The 18,793-nt window shown below is 36.2% G+C and overlaps 1 protein-coding gene across 1 annotated transcript in view; it reads left to right on the top strand.

The window, feature by feature from the left end:
• Positions 1 to 18,793, top strand: part of ZEU1 (P-loop containing nucleoside triphosphate hydrolases superfamily protein) — a 28,598-nt gene that overhangs the window by 8,268 nt on the left and 1,537 nt on the right. Inside the window, exon 4 of the mRNA XM_089989348.1 lies at positions 52 to 111. Within this exon, the coding sequence (XP_089845474.1) occupies positions 52 to 111 (60 nt within the window). The remainder of the gene's footprint in view (positions 1 to 51; positions 112 to 18,793) is intronic.

Here is an 18,793-nt window from a genome sequence, read left to right as displayed (position 1 = left end):
TCATGCATGATTTTCTGTACCAAATTAAGGTTATGTGTTTTTCTCTTTCAGGCACCTGAAATTGGATTGCTTGCACCAGATCTTGTTCTTTACCTGGACATATCCCCAGAGGTACGTCGTGATCTTGTTCTGCCTATACTATTAATGGACCTATTGTAAATGCTGAAATGAAAACATCCTATCTCCCAAAAATAACTACTAGCTATTGAACACATGCCATTAGGATCCATTGACCATATTGGTATTGATGTATCTTTCCTAAGTCAGAATTCCATGATAATATGCCAAGAGGAAAGGGAAAAAATGAAGAGAAAATGGAAATCTCCTTATCAACTCCATACCAAATTTATTGCATGAGAATCTACTTATTTTTTAAACTAGATTATACTATGCTAGAAAGGTGAGGAACAAGTTGTTAGGTAAGATTAAAGGAGTAAAAGACAAGGGAATAATCACATATAAGAACATGACACCAGTACTGTTCCCACATGAGTTATCAACTGATGAAGCTATAGTTACATAGTATTGACATAAGAATTGGCTAAAATAGGCCTTGGCTTTCGAACTTCCTCTCAGCTTGGTTTATTAGTATATGTCATGCTGAACTTGGATACCACCTTGTGAATCCCATCTTTATTATTCCCTTTGTGAGAACATACATTACTTGCTATCGTGACTTAACAAGAGGGCTAGCAACAATTTGTATGGCCACATTATCTTTAACAAAATGACAATGAATCTGTGTATGTTTTGTTCTTTCTGAATGCAGGATTTAGTTGCAACATGTATTGTGATCACATCATCACTGTATATAGCTTACTGGGATGTTTTACTCTAAACCTAGCTCTTCTTGAATAAATGCTGCCTAAATGCCAATATTTATCTTAAGCTCTCGATCATTCTGATACAATGCTTGCCTGCTTTATTTAATTGATAGGATTCCACCTATAAATGTGCATATCCTGGTATTTATTTTTTACATAAAAAAGGCTGATATTGCTGTAAAGGAGATGACTTCTCAAAGCTCTCTTCAACTTATTTAACACTATCGACTGCTTCCACCTGTAGTTTCTTACTGTTATGGATAAACCAGTTGATCATGCTGAAGCACGGAAGATGATTTGAGTGATATCAAGATACATGAACCCACCTTTCAGATAGATATATCATCGTCCTCAACCTCATTTCATCCTTTTAGTTTCCAAGTGATTTTAGCTGCAAGCTCGATAATGAACACAACCTTCCTTTTAACAAGGACATATGATCATGTAACTTTCCTGATACATGAAGCTCCAACATATCCTCATCAAAACCATCCTCTTGGAAATTGTTTTAACCCATAAAAGCCCCTTTCCTTCTATAGTATTTTCCTTCCCCCTAAGAGAAAACTTGGGAGGTAATGATATGTACACTTCTTCTAGATCTTTATATAGGAGTGCATCTTTCTTGCATGACATGAAAAAAGTTTGGGGAAGGTAATTGTAAATGCACGTGAAACTCTCCTTTATGCCAATAGTATTGTGTTGAATCTATCCATCTGATTTTATATTAATAGCAAATGCACCAATTGCTTCCAATGCCTCACTTCTTAAGAAGCAGAGTACTTCATTGTCTTGTGCTTTTTTGAGATTTTCCATTCCTTTCATAACTCACAAACTTTATCTTGAAGATTGCACACGGGCAATATCTTTAAGGGAATATATATTTTTAAGGTATTCCCAAGCATTGTTAGCGTGCTCAAATTTATCAAGGCTATAACATTTTTTAATGTCCACACTATTGATAAACCAAGACAATCTTGACCTGTCCCATTCTCCCCTCTTTTCACTTTTTCTTGTAACTATCTATAGCTTTATTTTTCTCTTCATCAGAAAGTACTTCTTTCTCATTTTTCACCTTAGTGTGGATTAGTTTTGGTTCCGGATCGGATCCATCAACTAATCCTCACAACCCTTTTTCTTATATGTGATGCTTCATAATAGAAGCCCACATAACATAGTATTATTAAGTTTGATGGGCATTATGATGATATTATCTTTGTCATTCATTTTTACAAGGAAAAGAAGGATAGAAAGAAGAAGAGAGAGAAAAAGAGAAGTAGAGAGTAGACAAGAAATGAAACAGAAGCACTCCACCACAAATTTGGAGAAGATGCACCACCAAGCAAGCACCAAAAGGGATCACATGAATACTTGATAAAATACTTTCAAATGCACGACCATAATCACATATACTTGGATTTGAATCACCAACAAGCTTTATCACCAAGCTCTGATACCATGTAAAGAGCCAAATAGTCTTCAATCATAAACCAAAATGTCCACCAATATCAAGTGAACACACAAGTTTTCTCTAAGGAACACACTCACGTAAACCCACAAAGGAATACACACAAGAAGGCTTGCAATAAAAAAAATAGTATTTTATCGAGTATCACAAGTATGCAAGAAGCTTGCTTTTCCAGGAGGGGAAGACCCTTATTTATATACACAACAGGGAGAGAAGAGAGGGTTAAGAGAGTGAGAGAGAGAGAGAGACAAAGGAAAGAGGGAGATGGACCTCCTAACGGCTAGATTTCTAGCCGTCATTGGGGCCTAGTCAACTTAGGTGGACTAAGTCAAAAAGAAAGAAAGAAAAAAATATAATATATATATGTACATAAATACATATACATATATATAGGTATATATATATATATACACACACAGTTTTATATATACAATTTAACAGTTGAACCTAAACTTCATCACAGTTTTATATATACAATTTTACATGATAGTGATTTACTTCATCACAAAAGGAAAAAAAGAAAAAGCAAAGGAAAAAAGAGTTCATGTACTTTTCACCAGAGTTATCGGAAGCTTCTTAGATAGGTGGGAAGCTCGCTTCTCGGAAACTCGCTTCGGAAGTGCGATACTCCTCGCTTCCGTAACTTGATGAGAACATCGATCCCCCACGCTTCTCCTATGCTTTCCACATACTTCATCTATTCTTCTTATATATTCTCTTACTCAACTTTTCATGTTTTTATGTGTTTCCCTCACTCTTCTCACTCACTTCCATATGCTTTCTCTAAATTGGTGGTCATCATTTTTAGATTTTGTTAAAAATTTAATTTTTACACTAAAAAATCATAAAATTTAATATTAGTCACTTTTATTTTAGTTTTTATCTGTGTTTCATTTTTATTCTCTTTCAATTCTTATATTTATTTTTTTTATTCCTCGCTTCCCGCTTCTTATGAATTTTAAAATGCATCGATTCTCGCTTTTGCTTCCCGTATCATTTCCCGCTTCTGCTTCCTAATCCGCAACCTTGCTTTTCACCATACCATTCAACTCACTAGATATGAATATCCCTTGCTTTACACCATTTCTTCCAACTTATGCCATATGTCCATCCCTTGCTTTACACCATACTCACCAATATTGCAAAGATTTTGAGAATCTCATGATATTATCCTTGGGTATTCATTAGCTGTGAAAATTACAGATACTATCACAAGATTTTCAAAATCTCACCTAGCTTGAATATATCATATTACCATGGTTTTCTTTCTCATAAAACAATTTTTTTTTAAATCTTGGAAATTTTCTCTCATCAAGACTGATGACTACTTTACATGCACTTCCTAGCTCAACTTGAATATTTATAATTATCTAAAGATTGAAAATTGACAAATACCAAGTGGTCATGACACAAGGGGACAAAAGCATTAGCGAACATTACCTTGGCTTGTCCTCCTTATGGGAAGAGTTGGCTCTTCTAGAGCCTAAGTGGCATTGTTCCGAAAATATTAAGTTTTGGCTGAAGCAAATAGATGCAGAACATTTCTATCAATTCATTAATAGCTTGAGACCCGATTTTGAATCAACCAAAACAGCTCTCCTTCATAAGGGGAAAAGTTTCCTCTATTATAAATACCATTGAGGAATTAAGTATCGAAGAAAATTGTCTAAAGAAATGTATCTCCAAGAATGAAGATTATTCTATTTTGTCCATTTCAAGGTTGGGATCCTACTCTCGTACTTATAGACCACCTCACTTTGGGAGACAAGAAAATGAATATGACAAAAGAAAAGTCATTTGTCATTGGTGTCATGAATTGTGACATTTTAAACTTATGTGCCCTAAACTAAGTAGGGAGGATAAGAACTACATGAAAAAAGAGGCGGGTATGGTTGAAACACCTCAAGAGAATAAGGCGACGGTTATGGTTGGCAACTCTCAAGACACATCCATGAAAATAGCCAAATCCTTATCTCAACTAGTTTAAACTCTCAAACCTCTTGTTAGAGGATCGTCTTCTTCAATTAGAGCCCCAGTCTCATCTTACTCCAACCCTGGTAAAATCCCTTGGCTTCTTGATTCCGGTGCATCTTTTTACATGACCCCAAATTATGATATTTTATTCGAATGTTATAGCAACTTAAGTGTGTCAAAAGTTTTTATGGTCGATGGTACATCTCTTGAAATCAAAGGAATAGAAAATTTTGAAAAAGATCTTTCAAACTCCAAAAGGTTTCTTATTCCAAAAATTATATACATTCTTAAATTAAATTTAAACCTTTTATCCATCTCTCAAATATCCAATTATGGTTGTAATATCTCATTTTCAAATGAATGTTTGGTGCCAGATCGTCAGTCAGGAAAGCTGATTGGGCAAGGCCATAGAGAATGAGGTTTTTACCATGTGGATTTTTTGAAAATACCGAAAGATATTTTTTGTTGTAATGTCCAAAAATTGGATTTAAATTTGTGGCATAGAAGATTAGGACATCCAAATGTATCTAAAATCCAATATTTTCCAAGTTTGGAAAAATTTTGTAATATTAATGATTGTACTTGTGAACACTCTGTTCTTGGAAAATGAAAAGATGATCATTCAATGATAGAACTTTTATTTCATCTAGACCTTTTGAGTTAGTTCATTCATATGTTTGGGGTCCAACAACAATTTTGTCTAAAGGTGGATATGCATATTACATTATTTTTGTGGACGACTTTACTAGATATACTTGGATTACTTCTTTAAGCATAAATTTGAAGTTTTTTCTCACTTTCAAAACTTTCATAAGTTGGTTAAAAATAGGTTTGAAAATAAAAATTTTATATTTATACTGGTTTAGAGGAAGAATTTTTGTCAAATGAATTTAAAAATTATCTCAACTTACATGGCATCACTTATCAAAGATCTTGTCCACACACTACAAAAAAACGACTTAGTTGAGAAAAAACATAGGCATATTGTTGAAACTTCAAAAAATTTGCTTATTGCTAGCCATGTGCCTAAGGTTTTTTGGGCAGAAGTTGTCTTGACAGTTGTTTATCTTATAAACAAAATGCTATCTTCTTCTTTACACAATATTTCACTTGTTGAAATCTTTTTAAACTCACTCCTAATTATTCCAGATCATGAGTCTTTGGTTGCACATGTTTTATTTTAACCAATAAGAATGACAATTTTTTTCCTTGAGTTATCCCTTGTGCCTTCTTTGGCTATGCTGATAACCAAAAGGGATATAGGTGCTATGATTCTAAGAATGAAAAATTATATATCTCAAGAAATATAACTTTTTTGGAAAAGAAAATTTTCTTTGATAAGGATCAACCTAAGGAAGTAACCGAGTATTCATTTTTTTTATGTTGTTTTAAAACAAGAAATTAATGATTGCGATTGTGAGTATGATTTTGAGAACGTTATTGAACCAAGAGATATTGAATCTCTTGATAAATTGCCTCCTGATGATCAAACTTGTATACAATATTCTAGATGGAGAAATCAAAATCCTCCATGTGCACTTGAATTTTTTTTACCTTTAGTGAAGATGAACTGCAGATAGATCCTAGAATTAAGTGGTGGGCACTGAAAGGAGCTAAACAAGGAATGTTTGTAGAGCAGGTAGTTAAGGAAGTTGATTGGTGTCTCGAGGAGGATTCAGAATCAATGTGGAATAAGATAGCGGGTGGTATGAGAAAAGTAGCTAAGGAGGTATTGGGTGAGTCTAAAGGCGGTGCACCACTAGGTAAGGATACATCATGGTGGAACGAGGATGTCAAATTAGCTATTAAGGTTAAAAGAGAGTGTTATAGAAATCTAAGTAAGAGTCGTGATAGTGAGAATTTGGAGAAGTATATGATAGCAAAGAAGGAAGCTAAAAAAGTTGTTCGAAACGCGAGGGCTAAGGTATATAAGGAGGTTTATGACAAGTTGGATACCAAAGAAGGCGAGAAGGATATTTATAGGCTTGCAAAGATGAGAGATAGGAAATCGAAGGATTTGGGTATGGTTAGATGTATCAAAAATGAAACGCAAAGGGTTTTAGTCAAAGATGAGGAGATTAAGGAGAGATGGAAAGATTATTTTGATAAGCTATTTAATGATAGTCATGCTCAAGATCTTGGAGACTTCTCCATTCCTTTTCATGAGATAAATCGTGACTTCATGCGCAAGATTCAAAAGAAAGAAATTGCAGAGGCTTTGAAGAAAATGAAATCAAGAAGGGCAGTTGGCCCAGATGGTATACCTATCGAGGCTTGGAAATGCTTGGGAGAGAAAGGTTTAGAATGGTTGACAAATCTTTTTAACTTGATTTGGCGAACAAATAAGATGCCTAATGAGTGGAGGAAGAGTACTTTGGTGCCTTTATATAAGAATAAGGGTGATATACAAGATTGCACAAACTATCGTGGTATAAAACTCATGAGTCATACTATGAAACTTTGGGAGAGGGTGATTGAGTCTAGGTTGAGGAAGGTTGTCATGATATCGGAGAATCAATTTGGTTTTATGCCTGGAAGATCAACTATGGAAGCTATACATCTTCTTAGACAACTTATTGAAAGATATAGAGAGAGGAACAAAGATTTGCATATGGTTTTTATTGATTTAGAGAAGGCATACGATAGAGTACCTAGGGACGTTCTCTGGTGGACAATGATGAAGAAAGGTGTTTCTCTCAAGTACATTAGTATAATTAAAGATATGTATGAAGGAGTAGTAACCAATGTCCGCACTTGTGGAGGGGTGACAACCAATTTTCCGATAACGGTTGGGTTACATCAAGGATCTGCTTTAAGCCCTTTCCTATTTGCGATAGTGATGGATGAGCTTACGAGATCAATTCAAGAAAATGTACTGTGGTGTATGTTGTTTGCTGATGATATTGTTTTGATTGATGAGTCTAGAGCTAGGGTTAATGCTAAGTTAGAATTATGGAGACAGACATTGGAAGCTAGAGGTTTTAAGTTGAGTAAGAGTAAGACTGAATATATGGAATGTCGGTTTAGTAAGCAACGAAGTAGTGATGGGAGTGTAGTGAAGCTTGGTGAGCAAGAAATACCGGTGAATGATTATTTCAAATATTTGGGATCCATCATTCAAAAGTATGGAGAAATTGATGGAGATGTAAATCATAGGATAAAGGTTGGGTGGATGAAATAGAAAAGTGCAACTGGAGTGTTGTGCGATCGTAGAATGCCATTGCGGTTGAAGGGAAAGTTTTATAGGACGACTATTAGACCCGCTTTACTATATGGTACGGAATGTTGGGCTGCCAAGAGACATCATATTCAAAAAATGAGTGTAGCTGAGATGCAGATGCTTAGATGGATGTGTGGTAATACAATAAAAGATAAGATTCGGAACGAGGAGATACGTAAGAAGGTAGGTGTTGCACCCATTGAAAATAAGATGCGAGAGAATCGTTTACGGTGGTTTGGACATATTCGGCGAAGGCCTAATGATGCTCCAGTTAGAAGGTTGGAGAAATGGGAAAATATATTAGTTAAAAGAGGTCGGGGTAGGCCTAGGAAGACTTGGATGGAGATGATAGGAAAGGATATGAATGCTTTGAACCTCACCGAGGACATGGCATTGGATAGAAATGATTGGAGGAAAAGGATTCATGTGGAAGACCCAAAATGAATTTCTTTTTTGGTTCATATCGCTGACCCCAATTGTTTTGGGATGAAGGCGTAGTTGTTGTTGTTGTTGTTGTTGTAGTGAAGATGAACTGCAAATTAGGAAATCATCTAGAGTATCAAAACCTCCATCGAAATATGTATTATATGACTCTTTTTTCTCAAAATACCATGCATGCATAGCTCTAATTCATTCATATATAGAACCCTCATCTTATGCTCAGGCGAAAAAAACACTCAAAATGGGTTAAAGCAATGAAGGAAGAACTAGAAGCTTTGAAAAATGCTCAAACTTGGTCTATTCAAAATCTTCCACGGAGAAAGAAACCCATAGGTTGTAGGCGGGTATACAAGATAAAAACCAAGAGTGATGGGACCCTTGAGAGATATAAAGCTAGGCTAGTTGCCAAAAGATATTCACAAGAATATGACATAGATTATGAAGAAACCTTTGCACATGTTGCTTGTATGACCACAATTAGAATCCTTATTGCATTTGCTTCAATTAAAAATTGGTTCATATATCAAATGGATGTTAAAAATGCATTTTGAAATGAAAATCTTATGAAAGAAGTTTACATTGAGGTACTCACCGGTATAGGTATTCCTCAAGGGAAGGTTCTTCACCTACTTATATGGGTTAAAACAAACACCCAAAGCTTGGTATGATAGATGTTAAAAGAAAATATTTATGTGTTTGGGTAGCAATATGTAATTATGTCAAAATAGATTGGTTCTTTTTGTAAACTAATGTTAACTAATCCCTTTAAGAAGGGATTAGGAATGAATGAAAAGAATAACGACTTTCTCTCTCTCTCTATCTCGTTTTCCCTCTTTCTATCTGTGGGTTGGCTGGTCGCTGGATCTAGGTCTGGCGGTCAGATCTGGCGTGGGAACTGGTTGTGGATTAATGTGATGGAGTCAAACCAGATATCAGATCTGATATGACAGTAAGTCAGATCTGACGTGATTTTTTTTTCTATCGCAAATCAGATCTAGGTTGGTCTAAAAGTTTTTTTTAAGATTGTGATCAGATAAGACCAGAATCCCCTCTAGGGAGACTGTATACATGCAGGTTTTGTCTAGTGGCTGGTTGAGACTCAATAAATATGGCTGATCTGAAAAGGTAGCTTCTTGGCGAATATAAGGCATTTGCAAACCCTTTTTCTTATGGGTCTTCTGTCAAGCTAGATGACTCTAACTATGCAAGATGGTCCCGGACCTTTATGATGTCTGTTTCAGGTCATCGAAAAAAGCATATTCTATTAGAACAGGAACCAGTCGATAAATCAGGAAAATATAACACATGGGACGAAGATAACGATATTGTTATGTCTTGGATTATGAACAACGTATTGCTTCATATAGTTTACGGTCTTATTTACTATACCATCGCTAAACAGATCTGGGACAATCTTTGAGATACGTACTCCCACGAGACTAATGTTAGTTGCATCTTGCAAGTTGAGTAGGAGATTTATCAATTGCAGCAAGGAGATCAAACACTGGCTCAATATTATGCATATGTAAAATCTGCCTTTGAAAGGCTGAATGCACACAGGCCCCTATGTTGTACCAAGCAGAAGTCCCATTAGGAGCAAACCATGGTTGCAAGATTTATTACTGGGCTATCATCTGAATTTTCTGTTGCCAAGGTTCAGATGTTGATTGGATCTGATGTCCTGACTCTTGCCGAGGCCTACAACCGTCTGAGCAGATTAGCTATCACTCTTCTACAGACTCAGTCTGATCACCCCGGGTTGTGGAAGAGAAAATTTCCTAAATACTCGTGGAAGAGGTTGATGCAGAGGCATAGGAGGAAGAGGTAGACTTCAATGTACCTATTGTAGCAAATTGGGACATCTTGAAGACAGGTGTTGAGACAAAAATGGTTGACCCCCTTCTTCTTCTCAAACATCAAACATGAATAAGGCACAAGTTGCAAAGCTTGACATAGAGACTCTCACTTACTCCTCCAATGATTCGGTCACTCTTAGTCGTGCAGAGTACGAAGAATTGATAGCCACCCTTCTAGATCGGACGGAGTTACTCTCATTGCTGATGTTGCTTGCTTTGCAGGTGATGGATTAAATCACCAAGGTAGTAGATGGATTATTGATTCAGGTGCCTCTAGACACCTATGTGGGTCGTCTAAGAATTTTTCTAAGTTAGATCCCATGTGTGAACATCACAATGTTGTCCTTGTCGATGGGAGCTCATCACCCATTGTGGGTCAAGGAAATGTTTTCATATCTCCATTACTTCAGTTGACAAATGTGCTTCATGCTCCTTCCTTTCCTCAAAATTTATTATCAGTTAGCCGTATTGCAAAAGAGCACAATTGTAGAGTGATTTTTGATCCTTTGTGTTGCATGTTTCAGGATTTGCTGACAGGGAAGAGGATTGATGGAGGCTATGAAGGAGGAGGTGTCTACTATCTACATCAACCACTTGGAGTCGTGCACACCGTGTCTGAGTCATCCTCTAGTTCTTATCAATGGCATCTTCGTCTTGGTCATGTACTGTTGCCAAAACTTCGTAGACTTCTTCCCCAGCTTCTACCTTCTGCCTCGTTCTAATGTGAAGCCTGTCAGTTGGGTAAACACCACAAGAGTTCTTTTCCTTCCAGTGAGAGTCCATCGAGTCAAATGTTGTTTGAGCTTCTTCACGTTGATGTATGGGGGCCTAGTAGAGTTCCCAGTAGATCCCAGTGTCGTTATTACTTAGTCATTGTCGATGATTTTTCTAGATTGTCATGCGTGTTTTTAATAAAAGACAGATCGAAAGTTCCTTCGATCCTTATGTCTCTCATTATTGAAATAAAAACTCAGTTTGATTATCTTGTCAAGATTATTCGCACTGACAATGCTCTTGAGTTTAAAACCAATGAGTTACAACTGTTTTATAGAAATCATGGCATTCGACCTCAAACTACTTGTGCCCATACTTCTCAACAAAATGTGGTAGCTGAAAGGAAGCATAGGCATCTCCTAGATGTTGCACGCACCCTTATGTTACAATCAAGCATGCTTCCATCATATTGGGGAGATGCTATTCTTACATCATGCTACCTTATTAATCGCATGCTGTCTTCCTCGTTGGGAGAACAAATTCCCTTGAAAATCCTATATCCCAATGCACCTCTTTTCTCGATTTCCCCCAAGGTGTTTGGGTGTGTTTGCTTTATTCACAAACTAGGGCCTCATCGAGACAAATTGTCTACTCAACCCATAAAGTGTGTCTTTGTGGGTTATCCAAGAAACCAAAAGGGGTATTGGTGTTATGATCCCATTTCTCGTAGGGAGTATGTCAGTGCGGATGTATCTTTTTTTGAGTTTGTTCATTTCTTTTCAAGTATCGCCTCCAGATTACAATGTGATTACGAAGATGCTACGCCTTTACTTATCCCACCTCTTCCCTTGGAGTCAATTCCTATAAGCTTTCCTACCTCACACACTCGGACGCGGTATCATGACCCTCCTGTGGTATACTCTCGTAGATCTCTTCTAGAATCAGAACTTACACTACCTTCTTCCTCAAGTAAGTCCTCCTGCCACGACTGAAGTCTCTACTGTGGATGATGACTTGCCAATCGCTATCAAGAAAGGTAAAAGGCAATGTACTTTACATCCTGTTTCTAAGTTTGTTACAGATGCAAGACTTGGGAGTCACATGAAGAAGTTCATCATAGCTCTATCTGCTGCATCTCTACCGCTTAATCACCATTAGGCAATATTAGACCTCAAATGGAAAGTAGCTATGCAAGATGAAATGGATGCCTTAGTTTCACGGAATGCCTGGGAGTTGGTTACTTTTCCTGTCGATGTTGATATTGTCGGGTGTAAGTGGGTCTATACCATTAAGTACAATTCAGATGGCTCTATTGAACGTTACAAAGCCAGGTTGGTGGCAAAAGGGTATACACAGACGTACGGGGTAGACTTCTTTGAAACATTTTCTCCAATGGCTTGTCTTGGCACTATTCGGATTGTCATATCAATGGTTGTGCATAATGGATGGAGTTTATGCTAGTTGGATGTGAAGAACGCCTTTTTGTATGGTGATTTGTTTGAGACTGTGTATATGCAGCAACCTTTTGGGTTCGAGGTTCAGGGAGAGTGTTACCGGGTGTGCAAGTTAAAGAAAACAATATATGGTCTAAAGCAAAGTCCATGTGTGTGGTTTCAGAAGTTGTCTAAGAGTATGTCTGCATTTGGCTTCAACAGGTCAACATCAAATCACTCATTGTTTGTTAAGAAAACTCCTACGGGTGTTGTGGTTATGGTTGTGTATGTGGATGATATTATCCTCACAGGAAGCAATACAAAGGATATCTCAGATACCAAGGCTCGTCTTCAAAAGCACTTTGTTACCAAAAACTTTGGTCCTCTTAGATATTTCTTGGGTATAGAGATGGCTCGAAACAATGAGGGGTTAGTTCTATCACAGAGGAAGTATGTACTTGATTTGTTGCAGGAAACATGAATGTTAGGAGCCAAACCTGCTAACATTCCAATGGATCCTAAACTTCACATGTTTGATGAACAAGCAGAACCTGTGGACAGTAGAAGTTTCAGGTCTCTAGTTGGTAAACTCCTGTACATTACAGTGACAAGACCAAATATTCCTTAGTTGTGAGCAAGATAAGCCAGTTCATGGATAAACCAACCCAAGTGCATTGGCAGGTAACAATGTTGATTCTTAGGTATTTGAAATCTTTTCCAGGTAAAGGACTACTATACAAACCAAGCTCCTCTCTCGATATAGTTGCCTATTCTGATGTTGACTACGTTGGAGACATTAATGATAGAAAATCCACTACGGGGCTCTGTGTGTTTATTGGCAAAAATTTGATTACCTGGAGAAGTAAAAAGCAGACCGTAGTAGCCCGATCTAGTGCTGAGTCAGAATATAGAACCATGACTCAAACTGCAACCGAAATGATATGGGTTAGATTAGTTCTTAGAGACCTACAGGTAAAGACCTCAACGCCAATGGTGATGAGATGTGATAACATAGCAGCCACCTATATTGCTAGCAATCTGGTGTTTCATGAGAGGACAAAACACATTAAAGTTGATTGTCACTACATACGAGATCTAGTGCAGACAGGATAAATCTCTACTTGTCATGTTGCTTCAGAGGATCAAGTTGTTGATGTGTTTACTAAACCTCTTGCTAGTGTGGGCTTTCTTCGATGTTGTGACAAGCTGAGCATGATAAATATATATGCTTCAGCTTGAGGGGGGAGTGTTAAAGAAAATATTTGTGTTTGGGTAGCAATATGCAATTATGACAAAATAGATTGGTTCTTTTTGTAAACTAATTTTAACTAATCCCTTTAAGAAGGGATTAGAATGAATGAAAAGAATAACGACTCTCTCTCTCTCTCTCGTTTTCCCTCTTTCTGCCTGTGGGTCGGTTGGTCGCCAGATCTAGGTCTGGCGGCCAGGCTCTTTCAGGCCTGATTCAACAATAGATTTAACAAAGTTATGCTTAATATTGACTTTAGATCGTGTTTGACTGACACTGCTTTGTTTGTTAAAGATTCTAATGCAGGTACTATCATTTTGCTCCTCTATGTTGATGATATGATAATCACTGGAGGCGACAAAGATGAAGTTCAAAATATTAAAAAGATTTTTAAAACTAATTTTGAAATGACTGACTTGGGTTTTTTACGATACTTTCTAAGTATAGAGGTCGCTTATTCCCCTATAGGGTATTTATTATCTTAATCTAAATTTGCTTTTGTTATTGTTCTTAGGTATTGAATCACGAATGATAAAAAGGTTGACACTCTAGAAGTAACAAATGTCAAGTTAAAAATTGATGATGCAGAGCCTCTGGATGGCCCAACCTTTTATCAACAACTTATTGGGGCCCTTCCTTCTTTGTCAATTACTAGACCTGATATAGCACACGTACCCACAGCTAGTCAATTTTAGCATTTTCTCATATCTGTTCACATGAGAGATGTTTTGCGTATTATTAGATATCTTAAGAATTCTATCTCTAGTGGCTTGCATCTGCATTGGATTTACTTGCATATATTGATGCAGATTGAGGAGGTGATCCCAACAATAGGCACTCAACCATGGGTTTCTGTGTTTTCTTAGGTGAATCGTTAATCTCATGGAGGTGCAAAAAACAACAAATCTCTCTTTCCTCAAGTGAAGCTGATGATTGGACTATGACCACAACCACAGTCAAGGTGGTTTGGCTGAGAAGATTGTTGGTTGATATGAGAATCCAAATTTTACGAACTTAAAAGATGTGCTGCAACAATAAGAGTGCTATCTACATTGCCAGCAACCACACTTTTCTCGAAAGAACAAAGCATATTTAAATGAATTGCCACTATGTGCGAGAGGAATATCTTCAAGGAATCATTGATTTGGCTTATGTCATATCAAAGTACCAGTTGGTAGATTGCTTCTCCAAACCCCTCTCTACTCTTAGGTTTCACTTCCTCCTAGGCAAACTTTCGGTCATTCTATCATAAGTTTGAGGGAGAGTGTTAAATTGTGTGTATATATATATATATATATATATATATATATATTCATGTATATACAATATAATATATGTATATACATATATATATAGGTATATGTATTTATGTACATATATATAAAGATATATTTTATATTCTTTTTATTTTTCTTTCGTTCTTTTTGACTTAGTCAATCTAAGTTGACTAGACCCCAATGGCTAGATTTCTAGCCGTTGGACTAGGTCCAATGGCTAGAAATCTAGCCGGTTGGAAGGTCCCTAACCCTCTCTTCTCTCTCTCTTGTGTATACAAATAGGGGTCCTCCCTTCTTGTAAAAGCATGCTTCTTGCATACTTGTGATACTCAATAAAATACTATTTTTTATATTGTGAGCCTTCTTTTGTGTACTCCTTTGTGGGTTTATATATGTGTCTTCCTTAAAGAACACCTTTGTGTTGTTCACTTGATATTGGTCGACATTTTGGTTCGTGATCGAAGACTATTTGGTTTTTTACGTCAACAATAAGGTTACTTGATTTGATTGAATCTTGGCGATGGTAGTGGCGGAGATGGGTAATACTCCCCACCGAAATATGTTTTTATTTGCATATTCTACTCAGATCTATTTCTGTCTGCCTTGTGGAAATGGACTAAGTGGATATAAGTAGGGAAGCTTAGTTCATTTCTTCCATTTTTCCTTTCACTAATACTTTCTTTAGAAGAGACACAATGTCTTTAATAACATGACATCCATATAGATATCTTTTTCCCAATAATGGCATCAAACAATTGTGCGGTTTTCTGAAAGTGTGCTGTGAAGATAAACATGATTGTTCACAACCCAAGTTATTGTGTTCCCTGGTCTGTAAACCCATCTTAATCTACATGGTCTCAAGGAAAAGCTTCACCTTTAGGATGCAAAGTATGGAAGGGATATCTACCTCCAAGAACACTAGATGGTGAATGATTGATTACAAATGCAATGGTTACACTGAATTTAGACCACTAATACTAGGAACTTGGAAATTCATCCATAGATATGGCACTTAAATTATTAAGTATACTAATATGTAGCATAAACATATAATGCATATGCATACATAAGTACTTGCATATATATATATATATATATATATATATATATATATATATATATATATATATATATATATAGAGAGAGAGAGAGAGAGTAGAGCGTAGCTGCTGAATCCATGGCTGCTTAACCGCAGCTTAATCGTGTTGAGCATCTATTGTGTGTCGCAATGGACGCTTACTGTTTTTCTTATGAAAAATGTACTAAAGCATGCAAAATCACGAAAAAGGGGCTTTAGTGGCGCTTCAAAAGCATCGCTAATTCTAAAAAATGTGCAAAAAAGCATAATTTTGCACATTTTTTTATGCTGACCATCCATCATGCACGTGCGATGGACGACCAGTGTGCTTAAGCACGGGTTTAATAGGCATGTATTAAGCAGCTACGCTCTACTCCCTCTCTCACTCTCCGTGTATATATATATATATATATATATATATATATATATATATATATATATATATATATATATATATATATATATATATATATATATATATATATGTGTGTGTGTGTGTGTGTGTGTGCGCTAACACTTGGACAATTGTAAGTCCCCCCTTAAGAAAAAAGGCTATTGGATGTAGATGAGTTTATAAAATCAAAACTATGAGTGATGGGTCATTGAAAAGATACAAAACTAGGTTAGTGGTTAAAGGGTATACACAAAAATATGAAATTGATTATGAGAAAACCTTTGCTTCGATTGCTAGGGTGATTAGCGTAAGAACCTTAATAGCCTTAACATCCATTAAACAATGACCTATCTACTAATTAGACGCCAAAAATGCTTTTTTAAATGGGGACCTTTGTGAAGAAGTCTATATGGATCCTCCATCGGGTCTTGAGATTGGAAAAAAAAATTTGTTAAACTTAATAAAGATCTTTATGGTCTTAAACAAGCTCCAAAAGCTTGGTATGATCATTTTAGTAAAGTTGTTTTTATAGTGGTTTTACTTCTTGTTATACTGATACAGCTATTTTTGTTAAGAATGCAGGTGATCACATAACTATTTTATTGTTATATGTTGATGATATGATCATTATTGGGAATGATAAAAAGGGCATTGAGTTTATTAAAAATATTCTTAAAAACAATTTTGATATGTCTAACCTTGGATTTCTAAGGTAATTTTTAGGGATTGAAGTTGCATATTCTCCTCGGGGATATGTTTTGTCTCAAATGAAGCTTGCATAAGATATTGTTACTAAATCTGGTTTGACTGACGAAGAGAAAATGAAGACTCCAAAAGTAATTAATGTTAAGATGAGAGCTAATGATGGGTTTTGGGATGAAGGCGTAGTTGTTGTTGTTGTTGTTGTTGTATGAGAGCTAATGATGGGACTCCTTTAGAAGACCCAACTCCTTATCGTCAATTAATCGGATCTCTAATATATTTATCTATTACCAGGCCAGACATTATTCATGTTATACACAATGCAAGTCAGTTCCAGAATGCTCCTACTATTCACATGGCAGTTATGCAAATTAGCAAATATTTGTAGAAAACTATAACAAAAGGGTTATTCTTATTTTCTTTTTCATCTTCACATTTAATTGCTTATACTGATTCTAATTGGGGTAGAAACCCCAATGATGGTATTTTTCCATAGGTTATTGTGTTTTTCTTGGAGAATCGTTAATTTCTTGGAGATGTAAGAAGCAACAAAAGGTTTCTCTGTCTTCCACAAAAGCTAATATAGGGCAATGACGACCACTACAATTGAACTTGTTTGGTTAAGAAGTTTGCTCAAAGATAGAAGAGTTATCATCTCAAAGCTATGTTGCTACAACAAAAGTGTCATCTACATTGCTAGCAATCATATATTTCATGAACGGACAAAAATATTGAGATGAACTATCATTATGTTAGAGATGAGTTTTTATGAAGCACTATTGAACTTTTATACGTCACTTCAGAGTATCAGCTTATGAATTTCTTTACCCAAGCCTTACCACCCCTTAGGTTCTCCTTTCTTCTAAGCAAACTTTTGATGATCTCATCGTCAGTTTGAGGGGGTGTTAATATATATATATATATAAAATCTTTTTTTATATTTTGTCTTTTGTAATCCCCATTAGGGGAAATTTAGTCTTTTTCTTCATTGTCAAATATGCATGTGCATTGGGATTATTTTTTAGTTTCTTTTTTATTTTTCTTATTTTGTTTCTTACTTTTTAGTTAATTATTGTAAGGGGCCCACATTAGAGCTGTTGGGATACCCCAACGGTCACAAATGTGACCGTTGGGAGCCTCCCAACGACTTTATGGGACCCCCCCCCCCCGGTCCCATTCTTTGTATAAAAAAGGGGTGAGTCCCCCCTTTCATTCTCAATGCTTTTTCTTATATTTGCTCAATGCTTTTTCTTATATTTGTAGTTCTCTCCTCACTTTGTGTGTGTTTGGTTTTTGCCTTCTGTGGCACATTGTATTTGGTCCATTAGTATCATCTCATGCATTTGTGCCTCCTTGTAGTCACTTTGTGACATTTTTTTTGGCGCTTGTATTTCAGAAACTTGTTTCCGAGATCATCACTAGGCTTCATTAGATGGAGCTCCATTTTGAGTGGTCATTGGACAAGGATCCTAAAATTTCTTTGATTCTGATATAAACAAAAAGTGAGCAAGCAAGCACTCATGCATTACGATAGATTGTTCAAGGCTTTGTACACATGCTACTTATAATGTAAAATGTGCTCCGATGGTGTTTAGCAAGTCAATAAACATCACAGTTGATTTTGGCATGCATAATTTTTTTTATTCTGGACGGGGGAATTATGTCCATGACAGAAGTGTCATGATGAAGCTATTTCATTCTCTTCGTGAATCTTGTCCATTATTAACCATCAATAATATATTATGCTGCTCGGTTCCTTGAACAAGAGATGAGAAGAAGGCTAGTCATACTAGAACCATGACATTGACTCCAAACTCGAGGCAAGGTTACGAAAGGAGGAAGATCCTTTTTGTGCATGGTATAGATGTATGGGATTGTGCAGAAGATAAGCTAGATCATCATCTAATTGTTTAGGCAGTATTTGCAATTCTTGAAAATGGTGAGCATTTCCTTTCATTGAGATGAATCCTCATGAACATTTTCACTTGTGGTTGACATGTAGGCTCTATTAAGTTTTATTTTTCAGAAAGTAGACATTCCAAGGCTATCGTAGCAATTCATTTTCATATGCTTGCCCTTTCCTCGTATGCTTGAGTTTATCTTTTTCATCCCCAGTATTAGTCCCTGTTTTAAATTCTCCATTTTGTAATCTTTGTCCACCATTTC

This window comes from Nuphar pumila, chromosome 15 (assembly GCF_984573655.1).
Source record: "Nuphar pumila chromosome 15, dmNupPumi1.hap1.1, whole genome shotgun sequence".
NCBI lineage: Eukaryota > Viridiplantae > Streptophyta > Magnoliopsida > Nymphaeales > Nymphaeaceae > Nuphar > Nuphar pumila.
This window is presented reverse-complemented; position numbering and strand designations above follow the sequence as displayed.